At 28.7% G+C, this 25684-nt stretch overlaps 1 protein-coding gene and 1 long non-coding RNA gene across 2 annotated transcripts; one reads left to right on the forward strand and one right to left on the reverse strand.

Moving 5' to 3' along the window:
- Nucleotides 1-274: 274 nt before the first annotated feature.
- Nucleotides 275-5749, forward strand: LOC129959829 (uncharacterized). Its single transcript, XM_056072722.1, has 4 exons — nt 275-655; nt 809-1338; nt 1597-1706; nt 2079-5749. Exons 1-4 carry the CDS (start codon nt 275-277, stop codon nt 5747-5749), a joined length of 4692 nt encoding a protein of 1563 aa, XP_055928697.1.
- Nucleotides 5750-12201: 6452 nt separating this feature from the next.
- LOC129960202 (uncharacterized) lies at nt 12202-19068 on the reverse strand. The gene is made up of 6 exons (XR_008783557.1): nt 19006-19068; nt 15620-15680; nt 14780-14840; nt 13940-14000; nt 13098-13158; nt 12202-12318 (listed from the first exon to the last, which is right to left on the reverse strand). It is a non-coding gene; the product is annotated as an uncharacterized LOC129960202 (long non-coding RNA).
- Nucleotides 19069-25684: the final 6616 nt, after the last annotated feature.

A 25684-nucleotide genomic window follows, 5' to 3' on the forward strand; every position in this document is an offset into this window, starting at 1 on the left:
TAGAAAATTTGAATTTTTATGAAACTTGAATTTAGAATTTTAGAAAATTTGAATTTTTATGAAATTTGAATTTAGTAGTTTTGAATATTTGAAATCTTGTGAATTTATGCTTTTGTATATTTATAGAAACTGAATTTTAAATGTGCTTTCTATTTGAAATTTTGAATATTTGTTTTTGAAATTGAAATGTGTAAAAATTGAAGTATTGTGGGGAATAATTTATTATTGAAATTGAATGCTTAGATTAGTAAAGAGTATTTTTTGAGTATTTAAAATGTCGGAACAACAGCAATTTGATTTGTTAAAACGAAAACGGAAGTCTTTACGCACCGCGGTAACGAAAGCTGTAAACGATTTAGAAACTGAATTGGCTAATGAACAATTAAATTCTGAAAAGTTAGAGGAATTTTCGGAAATTCTTAATTGTAAATTCGAACAATTGTCTATAGTTGATCAACAACTTGAGCCTCTTTTTAATACAGATAATTTTGAGGAAGAATTTGAAACGGCGCAAGAATATAGAGATAAAGTTTTACTTTGTCTGTTCCACACTAAAAAGAAAATTAATCATGTTGCTAAGTTGAACTTGGATAATTCGTCATTAGTAGAAAACACGGCTTCGACTATTCCAACAGAAAACTTTCTTCCCCAGAATGTTGAAAGTATCAAAATTAAAATCCCCAAATATCATATAGCCAGATTTTTTGGCGATGATGCCTCTAAGTGGCTGACATTTTGGAGCAGTTTTTAAACGGCTGTACATAACAATGAGTCATTAAATAAAGTCGACAAATTTAATTATTTAAAGGCTCATCTTGGAGGATCTGCATTAAATACCGTAGAAGGATTTCCTATTTCAGCAGCTGCGTACGATGAAGCAGTTCAATTATTGAAAGAACGATTTGCAAGTACTGAAGTATTGGTTCAAGCCCATATGAATAAAATATTATCTTTACCACCATTAAAAGATTCTAACGACATTCGGTCCTTCCGACAATTTGTTGATAACTGTAATGTTCAATTGAGAAGTTTGGAGTCTTTAGGTATTTCAACCTCACAATATGGAAGTATCTTGTGTCCAATAATCATGAAACTTATTCCGGCTGATTTACTTTTAGAATACAATAAATCAGAAAAACAAAATTCAGGTTCTAAAATTGAGGAACTGTTATCCTTCATTACTCATGCCTTAGCTGCCAGAGAAAAAACGCAGTCTATTAACAAAACAAATAAATCGTGTATTGAATTGCGTAATCGACGTATGGAGTTTAAATACCAGGATCGCGAAAATAAAAGAATAAATCAAAAAGGTATCTCTACTGCTACTGCTAATGAACTGTTAGTGACTCCTCTCAATGAAAATAGAAACAAAACGAAGAATAGCTGTGTCTTTTGTGAATCGATGACTCATACTACGAATAGCTGTGGACGTGCGATGACAGATCTTTCTCTACAGGAAAGAAAGAATATTTTATTGCGAAACGGTTGCTGTTTCAATTGCCTTAAAATAGATCGGCATCTTAGTAGGAATTGTCCCATAAATAAAACGAAATGTGAATTTTGTTCAGGATTACATCACAAATTTTTATGTTTTAGACAGCAACACATAGAAAGAAAAAATCTGGTTCAGACTGGGTCGACAGATCTAGGTAATCAGAGTGAAGGAGAAGTTTTTTTACAAACTTTGGTTGTTTACATCAAAAATGGTAATTGTGAAAGGCTAGTAAGGGCAATTTTAGATACCGGAAGTCAGAAGAGTTATGTTTCGCAATACATTGCTAAAACATTGGGTTTGAAGAGCCTAGGAAAACACAAGGTAACGCATGGACTTTTTGGCGGTCAACAAATGATTGAAGTGCATGATAGATATTCTATTAAATTATGTAGTCTGGATAGAAATTTTGATTTTACTTTGGAAGTTAACGATCAGAAGAATATATGTTTAGGAATATCTAGAATTACTGACCATCGTATTTTAAAGAAATTAGAGCAACTTGATATTTTTATAAGTGATTCTACTGTGAATAACAAGCATTGCATTTTTGATAAAAACGTTGATGAAATTCATATTTTGTTAGGAGCGGACATAATAGGAAAACTATTTACGGGTGAGATTAAACAAGTATCTAAAGGTCTGACAGCAGTAAATACAAAATTGGGATGGACTGTTATGGGAAAATCGAACTCTAAATCCACTTTTGAATCCAAAAATTCATTACTGGTGCATTCTTTGCTTGCAAATCAGACAAAAATTTCGGACCTATGGGAATTAGATTCTTTGGGAATTAAGGACCCAAGTGAAAAGAAAACGAAACTTCAGTTGCAAGATCTTACTTTAAAACATTTTGAGAATACGGTCTCGCAAAATGAAGATGGTAGATATTATGTATACATTCCTTGGATCGATGGACATGATAAACTTAGTGATAATTTTCAACTAGCCGAAAGAAGGTTGAAAAATACTGTAAGATCTCTAAAAGGTAATGGTAGACTATTAGATTATGAGCAAGTGTTTTTTGAATGGGAAAATGAGGGGATTATTGAAAGGGTTAATGAAAATGATCATGACAAAAATAAGAAAATTCATTACCTACCACACAGACCTGTGTTCAAAGAAAACTCTACAACCAAAATCCGCCCTGTATTTGATGGGTCCGCTCGTCATGGACACTTTTGTTCTCTGAACTCTTGCATTGAACCAGGACCTAATTTAATTGAAATAATACCTGCAATCTTGAATAGGTTTCGTTTAAGAAAGATAGGAGTAATATCGGATATTCGTAAAGCATTCTTGCAAATCGCTTTACACGAAAACGATAGGAACTTTCTACGTTTTTTGTGGTGGGAAGGTGGCGATCATGAAAAGGTTATTATTTATAGACATTGTCGAGTAGTCTTTGGAGTATCATGCAGTCCCTTCCTGCTAGCTGCAGTATTAAATTTTCATCTAAAACGGGCACCTGAGCATTTGAAAGCTGCAGCTGAAAAGCTACTAGACTCTATGTACGTTGACAATTGCGTAACGAGTGTGGAAACATTCGAAGAATACTTGTCTTTTCAACGAGACTCTAGAGAATTGTTGGCATTAGGAAATTTCGACTTACGTGTTTGGAGACATAGTAACATGCATTCACCTATTTTGGAGGAAAGCATTGATCAACATGATCTCTATTCGCCCGAGGTACAAGTTCTTGGTCTTTTGTGGAATGTGGAAAGAGATACTTTGTCCATCTCTTTCAAAGAGCCCGTTCTTGAAGAAGGACCCGTTTCGAAAAGAAAAATACTTTCCATTACTCATCGAATTTTTGATCCAATTGGAGTCACCTGCCCTGTCACTCTAATTCCCAAACTGATTCTGCAAGAGTGCTGGAAGATGGAAGCGTCTTGGGATTCTCCATTGCCTGAAGACATCGAGAAAAAATTTGAAATTTGGCAGCGTCAACTTAAAGACTTGAAAGAATTAGAAATTTCACGGAGGCTGTCACACCTCGATCTTAAAGACGCCAGCTTGTCACTAGAGGTATTTTGCGACGCTTCAAAATTGGCTTACGCTACGTGCGCATTTCTTCGAGTTGAGAAAGATGGCAAGGTGACCTGCCAATTAATCCAAGCACGATCAAAGGTTGCTCCTTTGAAAGGTATTTCTATCCCAAGATTGGAACTTTTATCTTGCATGATCGGAGCAAGGTTAGCTGATGCGATAAAGAGAGATTTGCATTTGGAAGATATTGAAAGCACTTTCTGGTCTGATTCAATGGATGTTCTACATTGGATAAAAAGAGAAGGCCCATGGGCTACCTTTGTTGCTAATAGAGTGGAGGAGATAAGAAAACTATCTTCTGTGGAAAATTGGAGACATGTACCTGGTATTTCTAACCCAGCTGATCTCCCATCGAGAGGATGTACAGTGAGGACCCTCATCAAAAGTCATTGGTGGGAAGGACCTGATTGGATCAAAAGGTCGAAAGAAGATTGGCCAAAATCTGCTCATTTTCCAAATATGGAAGTGGTTAATTCAGAAAAGACTATTGTAACCGCTTCTGTTTTACAACTTGAGGAAAAGTATTATCATCGATTTTCATCGTATGTTAAAATTGTCCGAATTACAGCTTGGCTTTTAAGGTTTCTTAAGAATCTGAAGAATGGGAGAAATCGAAGAACAGTAGGTCCATTGAATTATGATGAAATCAAGAAGGCTGAACGTATTTTGCTGAAACAAGTGCAGTTAGAAGCCTTTTATGATGAGAACGACAAAAGGTTAAAATCTTTACAAGTTATCAAAGACTCTGAGGGAATTCTAAGAGTGAAAACCAGAATATTTTTTAGGGAAGACCATAGAGATTTTCGTCTACCCATAATTCTTCCTTCCGATCATCCTGTTGTCATGACTCTCATAATGTATGAACACGAACATCATGGACATTCTGGAGTTCAAATGCTTATGTACCATCTTAGGGAAAATTACTGGATTTTGAAGTCAAGAAAAGCTATTAAAAAAGCTATAAAGTCCTGCATCATTTGCAATAGATTTGATGCAAAACCGGTTTTTGTTCAGGAGGGCCTATTGCCTCAAGACCGTGTGAGAGATGCTGAAACTTTCGAAATCGTAGGCTTAGATCTAGCTGGACCTGTCATCCTTAAAGAAGAAAGAAAGGCTTGGATTTTGATCCTAACTTGCGCGGTTTACCGTGCAGTCCACCTCGAACTTTTAACTTCAGTATCAACTGAAAATTTCCTACTAGGTTTGAGGAGATTTATTGCACGAAGAGGTCGACCATCTGTCATCTATTCAGATAATGGTACAAATTTGAAAAGTGCTCATCGTCTACTGAAGGAGGTTGATTTCGAAAAACTGAAGAATATTGAAGAACTAAGTCCTATTTCTTGGACTTTTATACCTCCAAATGCCCCCTGGTGGGGAGGATTTTGGGAGAGACTTATCGGCCTTATGAAGCGGATTTTAAGAAGAACTTTAAGAAAGACATCTTTAAATCATGAAGAAATGAACACAGTTCTTTGTGACTGTGAAAGAGGAATGAATTCAAGACCACTTACTTATGTTTCGGAAGATGCCGAAGATTTGGAACCCCTTACTCCAGCAATGTTCCTGCACAATATTAGAGAAACCGGTGTGCCTGATTTAGACCTCATTGAAGAAACTAAGTTTAATAAAAGATTGGCCTACCGAAACAGAATCCAAAAGGATCTAAGGAAACGTTTTCGATCGGAATACTTGGGACAATTGCGAGAAATACAAAAGGTAAAAAGAGAAACTGCTTTATGTATTGGAGACATCGTTTTGGTTGAAGATAATACCAAAAGATTGAACTGGAATTTGGGGAGGATTTTGAAACTGTTTCAAGGAAAAGACAATAGAGCTAGAGTAGCTCTAGTTAAAACCAAGTTTGGTTCTTTTCTGCGTCCTGTGCAGAAATTATATCCACTTGAAGTGAGCGAAAATGATAAACCTGTTGAACACAATACTAATTCTCCTCTAATTTCAGGTGCTAATAGACGAGAGACTTTTCCCATCTCTTTAGATAGGAAGACTTCCCTGATAGAGCCCCCTGATGGTCTTCCACTTCCTTCTAAAGAATCTGACTGTGGAACCGACATGGAGCCGACGATGGATTCTTCGCCTCTCCTTCCGAATGAAACTTCTCATCCTGTCTTACCTGACGGAACTGAAAAATTGGAACCAAGGCGATCCCGTTATGGACGATTGCTGAGACCTGTCCAAAGACTATGAACTTTTATTTGAGTTTATGAACAGCTTATAAACTCAAAGTGGGGAGTGTTGCAACGGGAAACGAACAAACTTTATTCGTTTTCGTAGTTTCCTGTAATTCCTTTTTTTATTATTATTTGTTTTATATATATATATATATGATGCATCTGTTCATTTCCGGTCTGGTGGCGCCAGAAGGGATTATTATTTATATTGGGTTTTTTTGTAATTTAACAGTTGTCTGTTAGAACTCCTGAAGGAGTGCTTGTAATTTATAAAACTGCATTAAAAAATGTTAAACAAAACGATCTCACTGCTTTTGTCATGTGGAGAAGTTATTGGATATTTTTAGGGTAGGCAAGCTATCCCGGACATTTTGGCTCGAACTTTGATCAGCAGAAAGGTATGTGGATTCTTTTTTGTTGATCAATAGAAATTAAAGAACAACAAATCCGCAATAGTACCATTTGTTTCAGGTATGCTTTTGTTGTATGAAATTATATCAGTTTTGGCGAAAAAGAAATTATAAATTTTGCGATCCTTCTTGGTATTTGTACTTATAATTGAATAATCCCACATCTAATGAGTTAAATATCGGTTTGAATTGAAATTAATCATAAATGCTATAATTATGAAATTCAATTAAAAATAAATTTTTTTCTGAACCAAACTATAGTCTGTGTAATTTCTGTGGGCGTTTCAAGGAAACTCGTTTGCCCTGCTATTCTCCCTTTCTCCTTGTCCGTTGCCATGGTTTCGACAAAGCTCGTTTTTTTTTTCCCACACCAGTACGTTTCAGTAAGGACATTAAGCTGGCGGTGCCTTAACAGCTGTGGGAAGGAAAAAAAAAAAAAAAAAGAAGAAAAGAAAAAGAGATACTGAAGAAAAAGACACTGTTATCTGCCACAGCGTTGCGACGCAAACAATCAGTAACGAGGTAAAAAACGTGACCTTGAACCGCCTACAGAAAATACATAGACTATAAAAAATGATGCATTGTATATAAAGAGCGCTAATGCCTGAGGGTGATTCTTGAGGAAGTCTTCAGGCTGGATTCCTCATTTCTTTCTCTTTGAATTAAACGTAATGTTTATTTCTAATCAGTTTGAATTGAGTGTTCTTAAAATGCGCAATCATTGAATTAAAGGTGTATTTTGTATGAAGATTATATTAACTTATAGATAGAAATTTTCACGGAGAAATTATTAGTTAAAACCTTGCTTTTCTGTGTAATGCAGCATTTTTTGAAAGAATTTTTTTTTTGAGCATATCTCTGCAAATTTTGCATATAAAACTTAAAACTGTGCGTGGTTAGATGAATGAAAGAAACGTAATTTTCCCCTACAGTTAGTATTTTGGAAAATAAAAATAATTTCACTTTTCGTGGGTTATCATTGAATATATATATATATATATATATATATATATATATATATATATATATTCATTGATATCCCATAAAATTGCATTTGTTTGTGTGTGTGTGTATATATACGTACGCACAAGCAAATTTTACACTTACAAGACAAATCAAAATGTTCAACTGCATTTTGAAAATTCGTCATTTAGAGGAATAAAAAAAAAAATAGTTTATCAATTCTGACTCTTAAGTTCGTCTCGATAAATAAATAATAATAATAAAAAGGACTGGGTTGTTTGTAATTTTCAGTTCACAAACTCGTTTCATGGATCCGATCTGCCGAGGCTGCTTAATCGTATTACGCAATTTCAGCTTTAAAGAGACTTAAGGATTAAAATTATTGAAATTAAAAGTAAAGAATTATTTTTAAATGCCCTGTTTAGAAGAATGAAATTAAATATTTTGCGGATTCTTTGTCTGAATATGTTACTGAATGCAACTCTCCTAAGACATTTTTATATTAACCCTTGTAGCACCCGCACTGTTATGCATCACCGGAAGGGATGAGAGATCTCTGCCTTAAGCGAACATTCTGACAACCCCTGACACCAAAAACAGAGTATTTCCGGAGTTTTTCTTCAGTCTGTGTGCGGTTCCCTTGCTTGCATGTGAGGAACCCATGTTTACTTAAAGAATGTAATTTTTATAGAATTTTTTAATTAAAATTTCTTTTAAGTTATTACTTGACTAATTTCTATACCCTTTATTTATTGAAGAGACTCTTAAATCTCCTCATTTTTCTCATGGCATACAGCATTAATAGAAATATTTTGAGACCCGCTGAATTATTATAGTTCAGTTTCACAAAGCTTTATTTTCATTTCATGGATGGCGGCACAAGTGTGCGGCACTATTTGAAATATATGTCTCATTACGAGGAAGATATGAATGCTTTTAGGGAAGTTGAACCAAAACAGCATTCAAAGTGTGTAGAATGTAATATATTCCTGCCTGTAAATGATATTTTTTTTTTTCGAAAATCATAAGAAATCTGCTTTCTGATCACAAGAAAAAGTAATAAATAAAAAATATTAAAATTTTCTTTTCTATATTTTGAGCAAAATTATTGTGCAATTTATAATTAGTTAATGTTGATCTAATTTCTCATCAGAATGTTTGCTTCTATTTTACGCTGCTCTCCTGCTGCTAACAGATGCATGTCTCTTTGCTCTAATTCTGCAATGGATCATGTTGAATAATTTTAACACTGGAAAGATGGTGAAAAATAATTTAAGACAAACAACGACAGCAAAAGAAAAACAAAAAAATCAAGACGATTAAAAATTCCGGACATTGCTTTTCAAAGTGAAAATTAACATTCAGCTGAAGAAACAGAATCCGAATTTGTTAATTAACTTGTCTCTTTTTTTCCTTCATTGTCTTAAATCATAATCAAATCACTTATTTGATCATATACTTTGTGAATATTGTTTATATATTTAAAGAAACATGTACCGTGGTATCTTGCATAATAAGTGTAATTCATTACAGAATCTTACTGGAAAGAATGCTACATCCTCGTTGCGCGCAAACCGGGGGAAAAAATAATCCAGAGAAAACCATGCAAAATAGAACAATCTATTCCGTTTCAGAATATATATATATATATATTATTATATAAATTACTATTTTTATTGCATGGCTTTTATTACAAGAAATCTGTCTATAGACATTTGTCTTACGATACGCTTCGAAACTTGTCGAAAATGATGCACAGCATTATTCGTAAATTAATTAGGAGTGTGTATAGCTACTACCTTATCAGGGTGATAAGACAGTAGCTTTCAGCATCTCCCTTATTTCACTGGAAGGCTGCTGCTCTGTTAAAGCTATTATTTTCTTCTTTCCAGTTTAAATATCCTCTGCAACTTCTTGCTGCGGTAAAGAATACATTTCCATAAGTTGTTCCGGAGTTCTTTCTATATTCTTCCGTCACCTCAATGATGTCGTTGCTATCCATCTTTGGCCACATAATCCTGACTTTTATTTTTCAGAAAGAAAGAAATTTAATGTGTATGCGCAAAATATAGTATATTTCTTCTTTCATAATTCAAAGTCATATGTATAGGAAAATGCATAAAAATTACATCTGAATATCATTAAGAATCAGAAGAATATCGGCATTGAAGTACGTTGAATTTCAGTACTTCTCTAAAAGAAGCTAAAAGACGAGAGGTTTTCTATAAAAATCTGTTCAGTTTTGATTTGCTACAAATTAGATTTTTTTTTTTTTTTTTTGCACCATAATCCTATTTTTTTGTTACATTTGGTCAATACCATAAAAAATACTTACTTATTATTTCATAACTAAATCTTTCATTTATTGTTCATTTGGTGTCAAATCGTGCTTGGTTTTTAATTTCGCTAAAATTCAGCTTAATTCTATTGCAACATAAAGATATCTCTCTACATAGATTACATATTCATCTGAACTTGAAATAAAAACTGATCTTCAATACACATTTTCATTTTTCAATCATTGACAAAAATTACATTCTGCATTTTATTTACACAACTGTTTAATAATTGTGTGAATATTTAAGAAATTATTTGTAAATTGCTATAATTTCAATTTATTTACAGCATGATGAGTCTAATTTTTATTATTAAGAAGCCTTTTTTTTTTTTTTTTTTACATTTCATAGCTGTTTACTTTCATTTTGTTTTGTTAAATCCTCACTTTTTTTAATGGATTCGATTATTTGTCATATTTTATATGATACCAAGTATCATAAATGATCTACATAAATATTAAATTGGACTTTATGCCACTAAAAACGTAAACTAACTGATTGATTTTGCTCCTAGATCAACAGATTGGCCTAATGTTTTAAAATCTGTTTAATTTTGATTTACTAAGAATTTGGAATATTTAATTTTTAGCACAATAAGCTTGTTTCTTTGGTACATTTCGACAGATACCACATATCAAAGATAATTTACTTAATTATTATATAACACATTTTCAGTCAATGTCTCCTTAATTGTTCATTTGGTGACAAATCATGTTTAGTTTTTAATTCCACTAAAATTCAACTTCATTCCATTGCAATATAAAATTTTTCTCTATGCCGATTACATAATCATTTGATCTTGGAATAAAAACTGATGTTCAACACATATTTTTATTTTCCAATTATTGATTTAAATTACACATTCTTGATTATCTCATTTATTGTTCATATGGTGTCAAAACTTCATTAGTTTTTAATTTTTGTTTTGAAAATTCAGTTTTATTCAATTGCAATATAAAGTTTTATCTTTATGTAGATTACATATTCATTTGAAATTGTGTCAAATGAAACAAGTTCAAGCAAAATTCACTTACTTGTCGGAAAAAAAAATTGATATTCAAGACACATTTCAGTTTTTAATTATTGACGTCAATTACATTCTGCCTTTTTATTGCAACATTTGTTTAAAAGTTCTACGAATATTTAAGATATTATTATCAAATTAATATTATTTCCTTTTATTTTAGCATGATGAGTGATTTTAATACTTGAAGACTAAATATTCTTATAATACTGTAAATATGGCTTCATTTAAATTTTGCTTTGCCAAATATTTAAATTCGTATATTCTCTATTTTAATGGATTTGTCTGTTATATTTTATACGATACTAAGAAACATAAATAATTTACATCAATATTAAAAATTAATATGAGAATGAAACTCAGATTATAGCAAAAATTCAAATTCAAATTGTAATAACAATTTGTCAAGCTTTTCTTAATCTCCCAATAACACTTTACATTTTTTAATATTAAGCAGTATAAGAATAAATATTTTCAGTTTTTAAATTTCAAAAAACGGAGAAAAAATGTACTCAAAGAAGAAACAGAATTTGCCTTAATATCGCAAAGGTATGATTGAAAATTTGAAATAAAAACAAATAGACTTAGAAGTATTTTCTTTATTGCCAACATTTTAAGTAAAAAGTACAATTAGAAGTACAATATTAAACTGAGAATAATGAGATCTAATATTCTGCTGCAGCAGCAACAAGAATAAAGAATGAAAATTACAAACAGAAAGTGTCAAGTAGCAAAAAACATTAATTTTATAAGATAAATTCATGATTTGTTGTATCAAGACACATTTCTCCCATTCAAGGTCAAAGGACCAATTTATAATTCATGTTACTTTTTATCATCCCTTACATTAGAACACATTTAAATATGAACGCAAAGTGGTAATTCAATAAAAAAACCTTGAAAATATGAAAGACAAACAAAAATATACACACCTCATTCATGTCTTAAGATTAGTTTGCATTTCAACCAAGTCCCTTTCATAACTTTTTATACCTATGAAAGGAAAGAAAAAAATGTTTAAATTCAACATGCAGTATTGTTAAAGAAATGTAAAACACATACACATCAGGACATAAATAATTATTTTTAAAAATTCAGAGACTTGAAAATTTACACATCAAATCCCATTCTCAGTTTTTCGAAATACAGATTAATTATTAAGTTTATCAGAGAGAAAGCAGATTTCATTCTGCATTGACATTAGTATGTAAGAGAGATTTTAGATATAATTAAAATTCAAATGTAATAACAACTGAACATACTTTTCTTGATATGCCAAAAAATTAAGCTTTACATTTTCAAATACCTTATATGCTAAAAAAGCAATATTTTCAGTTTTTAATTTTATAAGAAGGTTCAGAAAAGTATATATTGGAATGAGAAACATAATCAGACTTAATAACACTTAGAAATTTTCCAATATTTGAAATTAAAAGAAATAGTCTTAGAAGTATTTTCTTTGATACAAATATTTTAAGTGAACGGTACAATTAGAAGTAAAATATCAAAATGAAAATAATGAGATCGAATATTCTGTTGCAGCAGCAACAAGCAGAAAGAATGAAACATACAAATAGAAAGTGGCAAAAAGGAAAAACATTGGATTTATGCCATAAATTCATGATTTGTTGTATGAAGACACATTTCTCCAATTCAAGGTCAAAGGACCAATTTATAATTCATGTTACTTTTTATCATCCCTTACATTGGAACACATTTAAATATGAACAAAAAGTGGTAATTCAATAAAAAAACCATGAAAATATGAAAGACAAACAAAAATATACACACCTCATTCATGTCTTAAGATTAGTTTGTATTTCAACCAAGTCCCTTTCATAACTTTTTATACCTATGAAAGGAAAGAAAAAAATGTTTAAATTCTACATGCAGTATTGTTAAAGAAATGTAAAACACATACACATCAGGACATAAATAATTATTTTTAAAAATTCAGAGACTTAAAAATTTACACATCAAATCCCATTCTCAGTTTTACGAAATACAGATTAATTATTAAGTTTATCACAGAGAAAGCAGATTTCATTCTGCTTGACATAAATATGTAACAGAGATTTTAGAAATAATTAAAATTCAAATGTAATTACAACTGAACATACTTTTCTTGATATGCCAAAAAATTAAGCTTTACATTTTGAAATAAGTTATATGCTAAAAAAGCAATATTATCAGTTTTTAATTTTATAAAAAGGTACAGAAAAGAATATAGTGGAATGAAAAACATAGTCAGTCTTACTAACACAAAGAAATGCTCCAATATTTGAAATTAAAAGATATAGAATACAAACACTTTAAGTGAACAGTACAATTAGAAGTTAAATATTAAACTGAGAATAATGAGATCTAATATTCTGTTGCAGCTGCAACAAGAATAAAGAATGAAAAATAGAAATAGAAAGTGTCAAGAAGCAAAAAACATTGATTTTATGCCATAAATTCATGATTTGTTGTATCAAGACACATTTCTCCAATTCAAGGTCAAAGGACCAATTTATAATTCATGTTACTTTTTTCTCATCCCTTACATTGGAACACATTTAAATATGAACACAAAGTGATAAATTAATAAAAAAACTTGAAAATATGAAAGACAAACAAAAATATACACACCTCATTCATGTCTTAAGATTAGTTTACATTTCAACCAAGTCCCTTTCATAACTTTTTATACCTATGAAAGGAAAGAAAAAAATGTTTAAATTCAAAATGCAGTATTGTTAAAGAAATGTAAAACACATACACATCAGGACATAAATAATTATTTTTAAAAATTCAGAGACTTAAAAATTTACACATCAAATCCCATTCTCAGTTTTTCGAAATACAGATTAATTATTAAGTTTATCAGAGAGAAAGCAGATTTCATTCTGCATTTACATTAGTATGTAACAGAGATTTTAGATATAATTAAAATTCAAATGTAATAACAACTGAACATACATTTCTTGATATGCCAAAAAATTAAGCTTTATATTTTCAAATACCTTATATGCTAAAAAAGCAATATTTTCAGATTTTAATTTTATAAAAAGGTTCAGAAAAGAATATAGTGGAATGAAAAACATAGTCAGTCTTACTAACACACAGAAATGCTCCAATATTTGAAATCAAAAGGTATAGAATACAAACATTTTAAGTGACAGTACAATTAGAAGTTAAATATTAAACTGAGAATAATGAGATCTAATATTCTGTTGCAGCTGCAACAAGAATAAAGAATGAAAAATACAAATAGAAAGTGTCAAGAAGCAAAACACATTGATTTTATGCCATAAATTCATGATTTGTTGTATCAAGACACATTTCTCCAATTCAAGGTCAAAGGACCAATTTATAATTTATGTTAATTTTTTCTCATCCCTTACATTGGAACACATTTAAATATGAACACAAAGTGGTAATTCAATAAAAAAACCCTTGAAAATATGAAAGACAAACAAAAATATACACACCTCATTCATGTCTTAAGATTAGTTTGCATTTCAAGCAAGTCCCTTTCATAACTTTTTATAACTATGAAAGGAAAGAAAAAAATGTTTAAATTCAACATGCAGTATTGTTAAAGAAATGTAAAACACATACACATCAGGACATAAATAATTATTTTTAAAAATTCAGAGACTTAAAAATTTACACATCAAATCACATTCTCAGTTTTACGAAATACAGATTAATTATTAAGTTTATCACAGAGAAAGCAGATTTCATTCTGCTTGACATAAGTATGTAACAGAGATTTTAGAAATAATTAAAATTCAAATGTAATTACAACTGAACATACTTTTCTTGATATGCCAAAAAATTAAGCTTTACATTTTCAAATACCTTATATCCTAAAAAAGCAATATTTTCAGTTTTTAATTTTATTAAAAGGCTCAGAAAAGAATATAGTGGAATGAAAAACATAGTCAGTCTTACTAGAACACAGAAATGCTCCAATATTTGAAATCAAAAGGTATAGAATACAAACATTTTAAGTGACAGTACAATTAGAAGTTGAATATTAAACTGAGAATAATGAGATCTAATATTCTGTTGCAGCTGCAACAAGAATAAAGAATGAAAAATACAAATAGAAAGTGTCAAGAAGCAAAAAACATTGATTATATGCCTTAAATTCATGATTTGTTGTATCAAGACACATTTCTCCATTTCAAGGTCAAAGGACCAATTTATAATTCATGTTACTTTTTTCTCATCCCTTACATTAGAACACATTTAAATATGAACACAAAGTAGTAATTCAATAAAAAAAAACTTGAAAATATGAAAGAAAACAAAAATATACACACCTCATTCATGTCTTAATATTAGTTTGCATTTCAACCAAGTCCCTTTCATAACTTTTTATACCTATGAAAGGAAAGAAAAAAATGTTTAAATTCTACATGCAGTATTGTTAAAGAAATGTAAAACACATACACATCAGGACATAAATAATTATTTTTAAAAATTCAGAGATTTAAAAATTTACACATCAAATCCCATTCTCAGTTTTTCGAAATACAGATTAATTTTTAAGTTTATCAGAGAGAAAGCAGATTTCATTCTGCATTTACATTAGTATGTAACAGAGATTTTAGATATAATTAAAATTCAAATGTAATAACAACTGAACATACATTTCTTGATATGCCAAGAAATTAAGCTTTACATTTTCAAATACCTTATATGCTAAAAAAGCAATATTTTCAGATTTTAATTTTATAAAAAGGTTCAGAAAAGAATATAGTGGAATGAGAAACATAGTCAGTCTTACTAACACACAGAAATGCACCAACATTTGAAATCAAAAGATATAGAATACAAACACTTTAAGTGACAGTACAATTAGAAGTTAAATATTAAACTGAGAATAATGAGATCTAATATTCTGTTGCAGCTGCAACAAGAATAAAGAATGAAAAATACAAATAGAAAGTGTCAAGAAGCAAAAAACATTGATTTTATGCCATAAATTCATGATTTGTTGTATCAAGAAACATTTCTCCAATTCAAGGTCAAAGGACCAATTTATAATTCATGTTACTTTTTTCTCATCCCTTTCATTGGAACACATTTAAATATGAACACAAAGTGGTAAATTAATAAAAAAACTTGAAAATATGAAAGACAAACAAAAATATACACACCTCATTCATGTCTTAAGATTAGTTTGCATTCCAACCAAGTCCCTTTCATAACTTTTTATACCTATGAAAGGAAAGAAAAAAATGTTTAAATTCAACATGCAGTATTGTTAAAGAAATGTAAAACACATACACATCAGGACATAAATAATTATTTTTAAAAATTCAGAGACTTAAAAATTTACACATCAAATCCCATTCTCAGTTTTTCGAAATACAGATTAATTATTAAGTTTATCAGAGAGAAAGCAGATTTCATTCTGCATTGACATTAGTATGTAACAGAGATTTTAGAAATAATTAAAATTCAAATGTAATTACAACTGAACATACTTTTCTTGATATGCCAAAAAATTAAGCTTTACATTTTCAAATACCTTATATGCTAAAAAAGCAATATTTTCAGTTTTTAATTTTATTAAAAGGCTCAGAAAAGGATATAGTGGAATGAAAAACATAGTCAGTCTTACTAACACACAGAAATGCTCCAATATTTGAAATCAAAAGGTATAGAATACAAACATTTTAAGTGAACAGTACAAATAGAAGTTAAATATTAAACTGAGGATAATGAGATCTAATATTCTGTTGCAGCTGCAACAAGAATAAAGAATGAAAAATACAAATAGAAAGTGTGAAGAAGCAAAAAACATTGATTATATGCCTTAAATTCATGATTTGTTGTATCAAGACACATTTCTCCATTTCAAGGTCAAAGGACCAATTTATAATTCATGTTACTTTTTTCTCATCCCTTACATTAGAACACATTTAAATATGAACACAAAGTAGTAATTCAATAAAAAAAAACTTGAAAATATGAAAGAAAACAAAAATATACACACCTCATTCATGTCTTAAGATTAGTTTGCATTTCAACCAAGTCCCTTTCATAACTTTTTATACCAATGAAAGGAAAGAAAAAAATGTTTAAATTCAACATGCAGTATTGTTAAAGAAATGTAAAACACATACACATCAGGACATAAATAATTATTCTTAAAAATTCAGAGATTTAAAAATTTACACATCAAATCCCATTCTCAGTTTTTCGAAATACAGATTAATTATTAAGTTTATCAGAGAGAAAGCAGATTTCATTCTGCATTGACATTAGTATGTAACAGAGATTTTAGATATAATTAAAATTCAAATGTAATAACAACTGAACATACATTTCTTGATATGCCAAAAAATTAAGCTTTACATTTTCAAATACCTTATATGCTAAAAAAGCAATATTTTCAGATTTTAATTTTATAAAAAGGTTCAGAAAAGAATATAGTGGAATGAAAAACATAGTCAGTCTTACTAACACACAGAAATGCTCCAATATTTGAAATCAAAAGGTATAGAATACAAACATTTTAAGTGAACAGTACAAATAGAAGTTAAATATTAAACTGAGAATAATGAGATCTAATATTCTGTTGCAGCTGCAACAAGAATAAAGAATGAAAAATACAAATAGAAAGTGTCAAGAAGCAAAAAACATTGATTATATGCCTTAAATTCATGATTTGTTGTATCAAGACACATTTCTCCATTTCAAGGTCAAAGGACCAATTTATAATTCATGTTACTTTTTTCTCATCCCTTACATTAGAACACATTTAAATATGAACACAAAGTAGTAATTCAATAAAAAAAAACTTGAAAATATGAAAGAAAACAAAAATATACACACCTCATTCATGTCTTAAGATTAGTTTGCATTTCAACCAAGTCCCTTTCATAACTTTTTATACCAATGAAAGGAAAGAAAAAAATGTTTAAATTCAACATGCAGTATTGTTAAAGAAATGTAAAACACATACACATCAGGACATAAATAATTATTTTTAAAAATTCAGAGATTTAAAAATTTACACATCAAATCCCATTCTCAGTTTTTCGAAATACAGATTAATTATTAAGTTTATCAGAGAGAAAGCAGATTTCATTCTGCATTGACATTAGTATGTAACAGAGATTTTAGATATAATTAAAATTCAAATGTAATAACAACTGAACATACATTTCTTGATATGCCAAAAAATTAAGCTTTACATTTTCAAATACCTTATATGCTAAAAAAGCAATATTTTCAGATTTTAATTTTATAAAAAGGTTCAGAAAAGAATATAGTGGAATGAGAAACATAGTCAGTCTTACTAACACACAGAAATGCGACAACATTTGAAATCAAAAGATATAGAATACAAACACTTTAAATGACAGTACAATTAGAAGTTAAATATTAAACTGAGAATAATGAGATCTAATATTCTGTTGCAGCTGCAACAAGAATAAAGAATGAAAAATACAAATAGAAGCAAGCAAAGAGAAAGAGTGTCAAGAAGCAAAAAACATTGATTTTATGCCATAAATTCATGATTTGTTGTATCAAGACACATTTCTCCAATTCAAGGTCAAAGGACCAATTTATAATTCATGTTACCTTTTTCTCATCCCTTACATTGGAACACATTTAAATATGAACACAAAGTCGTAATTCAATAAAAAAAAAAACTTGAAAATATGAAAGACAAACAAAAATATACACACCTCATTCATGTCTTAAGATTAGTTTGCATTTCAACCAAGTCCCTTTCATAACTTTTTATACCTATGAAAGGAAAGAAAAAAATGTTTAAATTCAACATGCAGTATTGTTAAAGAAATGTAAAACACATACACATCAGGACATAAATAATTATTTTTAAAAATTCAGAGACTTAAAAGTTTACACATCAAATCCCATTCTCAGTTTTTCGAAATACAGATTAATTATTAAGTTTATCAGAGAGAAAGCAGATTTCATTCTGCATTGACATTAGTATGTAACAGAGATTTTAGATATAATTAAAATTCAAATGTAATTATAACCGAATATACTTTTCTTGATATGCCAAAAAATTAAGCTTTACATTTTCAAATACCTTATATGCTAAAAAAGCAATATTTTCAGTTTTAAATTTTATTAAAAGGCTCAGAAAAGAATATAGTGGAATGAGAAACATAGTCAGTCTTACTAACACACAGAAATGCTCCAATATTTGAAATCAAAAGATATAGAATACAAACATTTTAAGTGAACAGTACAATTAGAGCTTAAATATTAAACTGAGAATAATGAGATCTAATATTCTGTTGCAGCTGCAACAAGAATAAAGAATGAAAAATACAAATAGAAAGTGTGGAGAAGCAAAAAACATTGATTTTATGCCATAAATTCATGATTTGTTGTATCAAGACACATTTCTCCAATTCAAGGTCAAAGGACCAATTTATAATTTATGTTAATTTTTTCTCATCCCTTACATTGGAACACATTTAAATATGAACACAAAGTGGTAATTCAATAAAAAAAACTTGAAAATATGAAACACAAACAAAAATATACACACCTCATTCATGTGTTAAGATTAATTTGCATTTCAACCTAGTCCCATTCATAACTTTTTATACCTATGAAAGGAAAGAAAAAAATGTTTAAATTCAACATGCAGTGTTGTTAAAGAAATGGAAAACACATACACATCAGGACATAAATAATTATTTTTAAAAATTCAGAGACTTAAAAATTTACACATCAAATCCCATTCTCAGTTTTACGAAATACAGATTAATTATTAAGTTTATCACAGAGAAAGCAGATTTCATTCTGCTTGACATAAGTATGTAACAGAGATTTTAGAAATAATTAAAATTCAAATGTAATTACAACTGAACATACTTTTCTTGATATGCCAAAAAATTAAGCTTTACATTTTCAAATACCTTATATGCTAAAAAAGCAATATTTTCAGTTTTTAATTTTATTAAAAGGCTCAGAAAAGGATATAGTGGAATGAAAAACATAGTCAGTCTTACTAACACACAGAAATGCTCCAATATTTGAAAACTAAAGGTATAGAATACAAACATTTTAAGTGAACAGTACAAATAGAAGTTAAATATTAAACTGAGAATAATGAGATCTAATATTCTGTTGCAGCTGCAACAAGAATAAAGAATGAAAAATACAAATAGAAAGTGTCAAGAAGCAAAAAACATTGATTATATGCCTTAAATTCATGATTTGTTGTATCAAGACACATTTCTCCATTTCAAGGTCAAAGGACCAATTTATAATTCATGTTACTTTTTTCTCATCCCTTACATTAGAACACATTTAAATATGAACACAAAGTAGTAATTCAATAAAAAAAAACTTGAAAATATGAAAGAAAAAAAAATATACACACCTCATTCATGTCTTAAGATTAGTTTGCATTTCAACCAAGTCCCTTTCATAACTTTTTATACCAATGAAAGGAAAGAAAAAAATGTTTAAATTCAACATGCAGTATTGTTAAAGAAATGTAAAACACATACACATCAGGACATAAATAATTATTTTTAAAAATTCAGAGATTTAAAAATTTACACATCAAATCCCATTCTCAGTTTTACGAAATACAGATTAATTATTAAGTTTATCACAGAGAAAGCAGATTTCATTCTGCTTGACATAAGTATGTAACAGAGATTTTAGAAATAATTAAAATTCAAATGTAATTACAACTGAACATACTTTTCTTGATATGCTAAAAATAAGCTTTACATTTTCAAATACCTTATATGCTAAAAAAGCAATATTTTCAGTTTTTAATTTTATTAAAAGGCTCAGAAAAGAATATAGTGGAATGAAAAACATAGTCAGTCTTACTAACACACAGAAATGCTCCAATATTTGAAATCAAAAGGTATAGAATACAAACATTTTAAGTGAACAGTACAAATAGAAGTTAAATATTAAACTGAGAATAATGAGATCTAATATTCTGTTGCAGCTGCAACAAGAATAAAGAATGAAAAATACAAATAGAAAGTGTCAAGAAGCAAAAAACATTGATTATATGCCTTAAATTCATGATTTGTTGTATCAAGACACATTTCTCCATTTCAAGGTCAAAGGACCAATTTATAATTCATGTTACTTTTTTCTCATCCCTTACATTAGAACACATTTAAATATGAACACAAAGTAGTAATTCAATAAAAAAAAACTTGAAAATATGAAAGAAAACAAAAATATACACACCTCATTCATGTCTTAAGATTAGTTTGCATTTCAACCAAGTCCCTTTCATAACTTTTTATACCAATGAAAGGAAAGAAAAAAATGTTTAAATTCAACATGCAGTATTGTTAAAGAAATGTAAAACACATACACATCAGGACATAAATAATTATTTTTAAAAATTCAGAGATTTAAAAATTTACACATCAAATCCCATTCTCAGTTTTTCGAAATACAGATTAATTATTAAGTTTATCAGAGAGAAAGCAGATTTCATTCTGCATTGACATTAGTATGTAACAGAGATTTTAGATATAATTAAAATTCAAATGTAATAACAACTGAACATACATTTCTTGATATGCCAAAAAATTAAGCTTTACATTTTCAAATACCTTATATGCTAAAAAAGCAATATTTTCAGATTTTAATTTTATAAAAAGGTTCAGAAAAGAATATAGTGGAATGAAAAACATAGTCAGTCTTACTAACACACAGAAATGCTCCAATATTTGAAATCAAAAGGTATAGAATACAAACATTTTAAGTGAACAGTACAAATAGAAGTTAAATATTAAACTGAGAATAATGAGATCTAATATTCTGTTGCAGCTGCAACAAGAATAAAGAATGAAAAATACAAATAGAAGCAAGCAAAGAGAAAGAGTGTCAAGAAGCAAAAAACATTGATTTTATGCCATAAATTCATGATTTGTTGTATCAAGACACATTTCTCCAATTCAAGGTCAAAGGACCAATTTATAATTCATGTTACCTTTTTCTCATCCCTTACATTGGAACACATTTAAATATGAACACAAAGTCGTAATTCAATAAAAAAAAAAAACTTGAAAATATGAAAGACAAACAAAAATATACACACCTCATTCATGTCTTAAGATTAGTTTGCATTTCAACCAAGTCCCTTTCATAACTTTTTATACCTATGAAAGGAAAGAAAAAAATGTTTAAATTCAACATGCAGTATTGTTAAAGAAATGTAAAACACATACACATCAGGACATAAATAATTATTTTTAAAAATTCAGAGACTTAAAAGTTTACACATCAAATCCCATTCTCAGTTTTTCGAAATACAGATTAATTATTAAGTTTATCAGAGAGAAAGCAGATTTCATTCTGCATTGACATTAGTATGTAACAGAGATTTTAGATATAATTAAAATTCAAATGTAATTATAACCGAACATACTTTTCTTGATATGCCAAAAAATTAAGCTTTACATTTTCAAATACCTTATATGCTAAAAAAGCAATATTTTCAGTTTTAAATTTTATTAAAAGGCTCAGAAAAGAATATAGTGGAATGAGAAACATAGTCAGTCTTACTAACACACAGAAATGCTCCAATATTTGAAATCAAAAGATATAGAATACAAACATTTTAAGTGAACAGTACAATTAGAGCTTAAATATTAAACTGAGAATAATGAGATCTAATATTCTGTTGCAGCTGCAACAAGAATAAAGAATGAAAAATACAAATAGAAAGTGTGGAGAAGCAAAAAACATTGATTTTATGCCATAAATTCATGATTTGTTGTATCAAGACACATTTCTCCAATTCAAGGTCAAAGGACCAATTTATAATTTATGTTAATTTTTTCTCATCCCTTACATTGGAACACATTTAAATATGAACACAAAGTGGTAATTCAATAAAAAAAACTTGAAAATATGAAACACAAACAAAAATATACACACCTCATTCATGTGTTAAGATTAATTTGCATTTCAACCTAGTCCCATTCATAACTTTTTATACCTATGAAAGGAAAGAAAAAAATGTTTAAATTCAACATGCAGTGTTGTTAAAGAAATGTAAAACACATACACATCAGGACATAAATAATTATTTTTAAAAATTCAGAGACTTAAAAATTTACACATCAAATCCCATTCTCAGTTTTACGAAATACAGATTAATTATTAAGTTTATCACAGACAAAGCAGATTTCATTCTGCTTGACATAAGTATGTAACAGAGATTTTAGAAATAATTAAAATTCAAATGTAATTACAACTGAACATACTTTTCCTGATATGCCAAAAAATTAAGCTTTACATTTTCAAATACCTTATATGCTAAAAAAGCAATATTTTCAGTTTTTAATTTTATTAAAAGGCTCAGAAAAGAATATAGTGGAATGAAAAACATAGTCAGTCTTACTAACACACAGAAATGCTCCAATATTTGAAATCAAAAGGTATAGAATACAAACATTTTAAGTGAACAGTACAAATAGAAGTTAAATATTAAACTGAGAATAATGAGATCTAATATTCTGTTGCAGCTGCAACAAGAATAAAGAATGAAAAATACAAATAGAAAGTGTCAAGAAGCAAAGAACATTGATTTTATGCCATAAATTCATGATTTGTTGTATCAAGACACATTTCTCCAATTCAAGGTCAAAGGACCAATTTATAATTCATGTTACTTTTTTCTCATCCCTTACATTGGAACACATTTAAATATGAACACAAAGTGGTAATTCAATAAAAAAACTTGAAAATATGAAAGACAAACAGAAATATACACACCTCATTCATGTCTTAAGATTAGTTTGCATTTCAACCAAGTCCCTTTCATAACTTTTTATACCTATGAAAGGAAAGAAAAAAAATGTTTAAATTCAACATGCAGTATTGTTAAAGAAATGTAAAACACATACACATCAGGACATAAATAATTATTTTTAAAAATTCAGAGACTTAAAAATTTACACATCAAATCCCATTCTCAGTTTTTCAAAATACAGATTAATTATTAAGTTTATCAGAGAGAAAACAGAATTCATTCTGCATTGACATTAGTATGTAGCAGAGATTTTAGATATAATTAGAATTCAAATGTAGTAACAACTGATCATACTTTTCTTGATAGGCCAATGAAATAAACTGTACATTTTGAAATACCTTAGATCCTAAAAAAGCAGTATTTTCAGTTTCTATTTCTAACATAATCAGACTTGATAACACTTCGAAATGTTCAAATATTTGAAATTAAAAGAAATAGTCTTAGAAGTATTTTCTTTAATACAAACATTTTAAGTGAACGGTACAATCAGAAGTAAAATATTAAACTGAGAATAATGATATCTAATATTCTGTAGCAGCAACAAGCAAAAAGAATAAAAAATACAAACAGAAAGTGGCAAGAAGCAAAAAACATTGATTTCATACCATAAGTTCATTATTTGTTGTATCAAGATACATTTCTCGACTTTATGAACAAAGGCCCACTTTATAATTCATGTTACTTTTTTTCTGATTCCTTGCATTAGAACTGATTTAAATGTGAACACAAAGTGGTAATTAAATAAAAATCTGCTATATTTTAATGACAAACAAAGATAAAACAGAAAAAAAAAGAAGTTAAAGCAGGTACTCTAATTTAAAATTCGTGTTAATTATTTCTGATCTATTATATAAGAAAACATATAAAATCTGACACAAAGTTCTTATGAAACAAAGGATATCATAAAAAAGTCTAAGAAAACCAAAAATATATGGGCTGCATAAATGTGATCAAAAAATGAAGTTGAAAAAGAAATAATAATGAAGGACCATTAATTAATATTGATGCCTATGAAGAGAAATAGTAAGTATATATAAAAATAGTCTATACAGCATTTGAAAAGAAATATGCAAAAAAAAGAAAAAAAGAAAAAAAACTTTTCCTTTAACCTTAAGAATTTAGTCAAATAAATAGAAATATATACACATAGTTTAAATAATTGCACACAGTTTAAATAATATACACATAAAATAGTCAAATAGTTTAAAAATATATACATAAAAAATAGAATGAGACTTTCAGAGAGTAACATTATTATCAATAAATAAGTTAAATTAAGAATAGAGTAAAAAGAAAAAAAAGCTGAATATGGTACAAAATCAAAAGTAAACAAAAATGCTTTTGCACCATTTCTTCTATCTTCGACACAGTTTAACACTTTCTGAAACTTTTGAAACCAAACAAAAATAATTGAAAAGAGAGTGTGCATTGGATAAAAACTTTTAGCTTTAAAATAAAGAAGGGAAAATGTATGACGCAATCAGGATTTTATAATGAGAAATTCCAAGGCAGATACGATAGTGAAAACAAGCAGTCGTATTTAAAATCATTTCGTATTTTTACTGCTATTTGGTTTAAGATCATAATTTTGACATAAAAAGAAAACATTATTCAAGAATTACAATTTCCCAAAAGAATTCCAAAAATTATCATTAATTTTCTAAGAAGTTATTTGCCTTTGCATATGACTCTTTGAAAGGCTCGTGATCTACATGAAATGAATTAATAATTATTTACAAATCATGTTTACTTTATTTTAACAAAAATAAAATGAAATATATATATATATTGGTGAGCATTTGAAACTAACATCGGAAATGAAAGGAAAAAATAGGGAAAATATGCGTACGCTCATATGGCATTATGAAATCAAACAATTCTGTAATTCGATAACGAAAACGATAGGTTCTTCGCTATGTTAATCAAAACTCAGTCCAATATTGAAGAACTCATCTTTAAATCCCCAACCTTAATGGCAAACGATTGCCACAATTTTGGCGAACGTACTCTGTTTTGAAAGAAATATTAAGCAAACCCAATCTTAATATCACTGAGATATTAATTACTAAGATAAAATTTATAACTGTCATAACTGCAAGATATAAAAATAATTTGAAATTGTAATTGTGTACAAGTAGTATTTTATTTTTCAGTTCAATTCACTATCCTGAAATGAATATGTTTGACCACAAATGTTGGTTACATATTTCTTTTCTTTTTTTTTATTCATCGCTTTGTACCGTATACGTTTGTATAAATTTACTTATTATTTTTTTAGCTCATTCTCTTCAAGTTGCTGTTTCAAACTTCACCCTAAATTATTAGTGCTTATAAGAACCTTACAACTATGAAAAGTAATAACGACCTTTGTTGCTTTTCCCATATTTCACCATTTCAGGGAAACCACTGAGAATATGAG

This window comes from Argiope bruennichi, chromosome X2, assembly GCF_947563725.1.
Source record: "Argiope bruennichi chromosome X2, qqArgBrue1.1, whole genome shotgun sequence".
Lineage (NCBI taxonomy): Eukaryota > Metazoa > Arthropoda > Arachnida > Araneae > Araneidae > Argiope > Argiope bruennichi.

Excerpts from the sequence above, each read along its gene's own strand:
- LOC129959829 (XM_056072722.1), top strand. The coding sequence starts at position 275 with ATGTCGGAACAACAGCAATTTGATTTGTTAAAACGAAAACGGAAGTCT. Across the intron at positions 1,339-1,596 it reads ACTGCTACTGCTAATGAACT|ACAGCAACACATAGAAAGAA; the intron begins GTTAGTGACTCC and ends TTTATGTTTTAG. Across the intron at positions 1,707-2,078 it reads GGTTGTTTACATCAAAAATG|GAGCGGACATAATAGGAAAA; the intron begins GTAATTGTGAAA and ends ATATTTTGTTAG.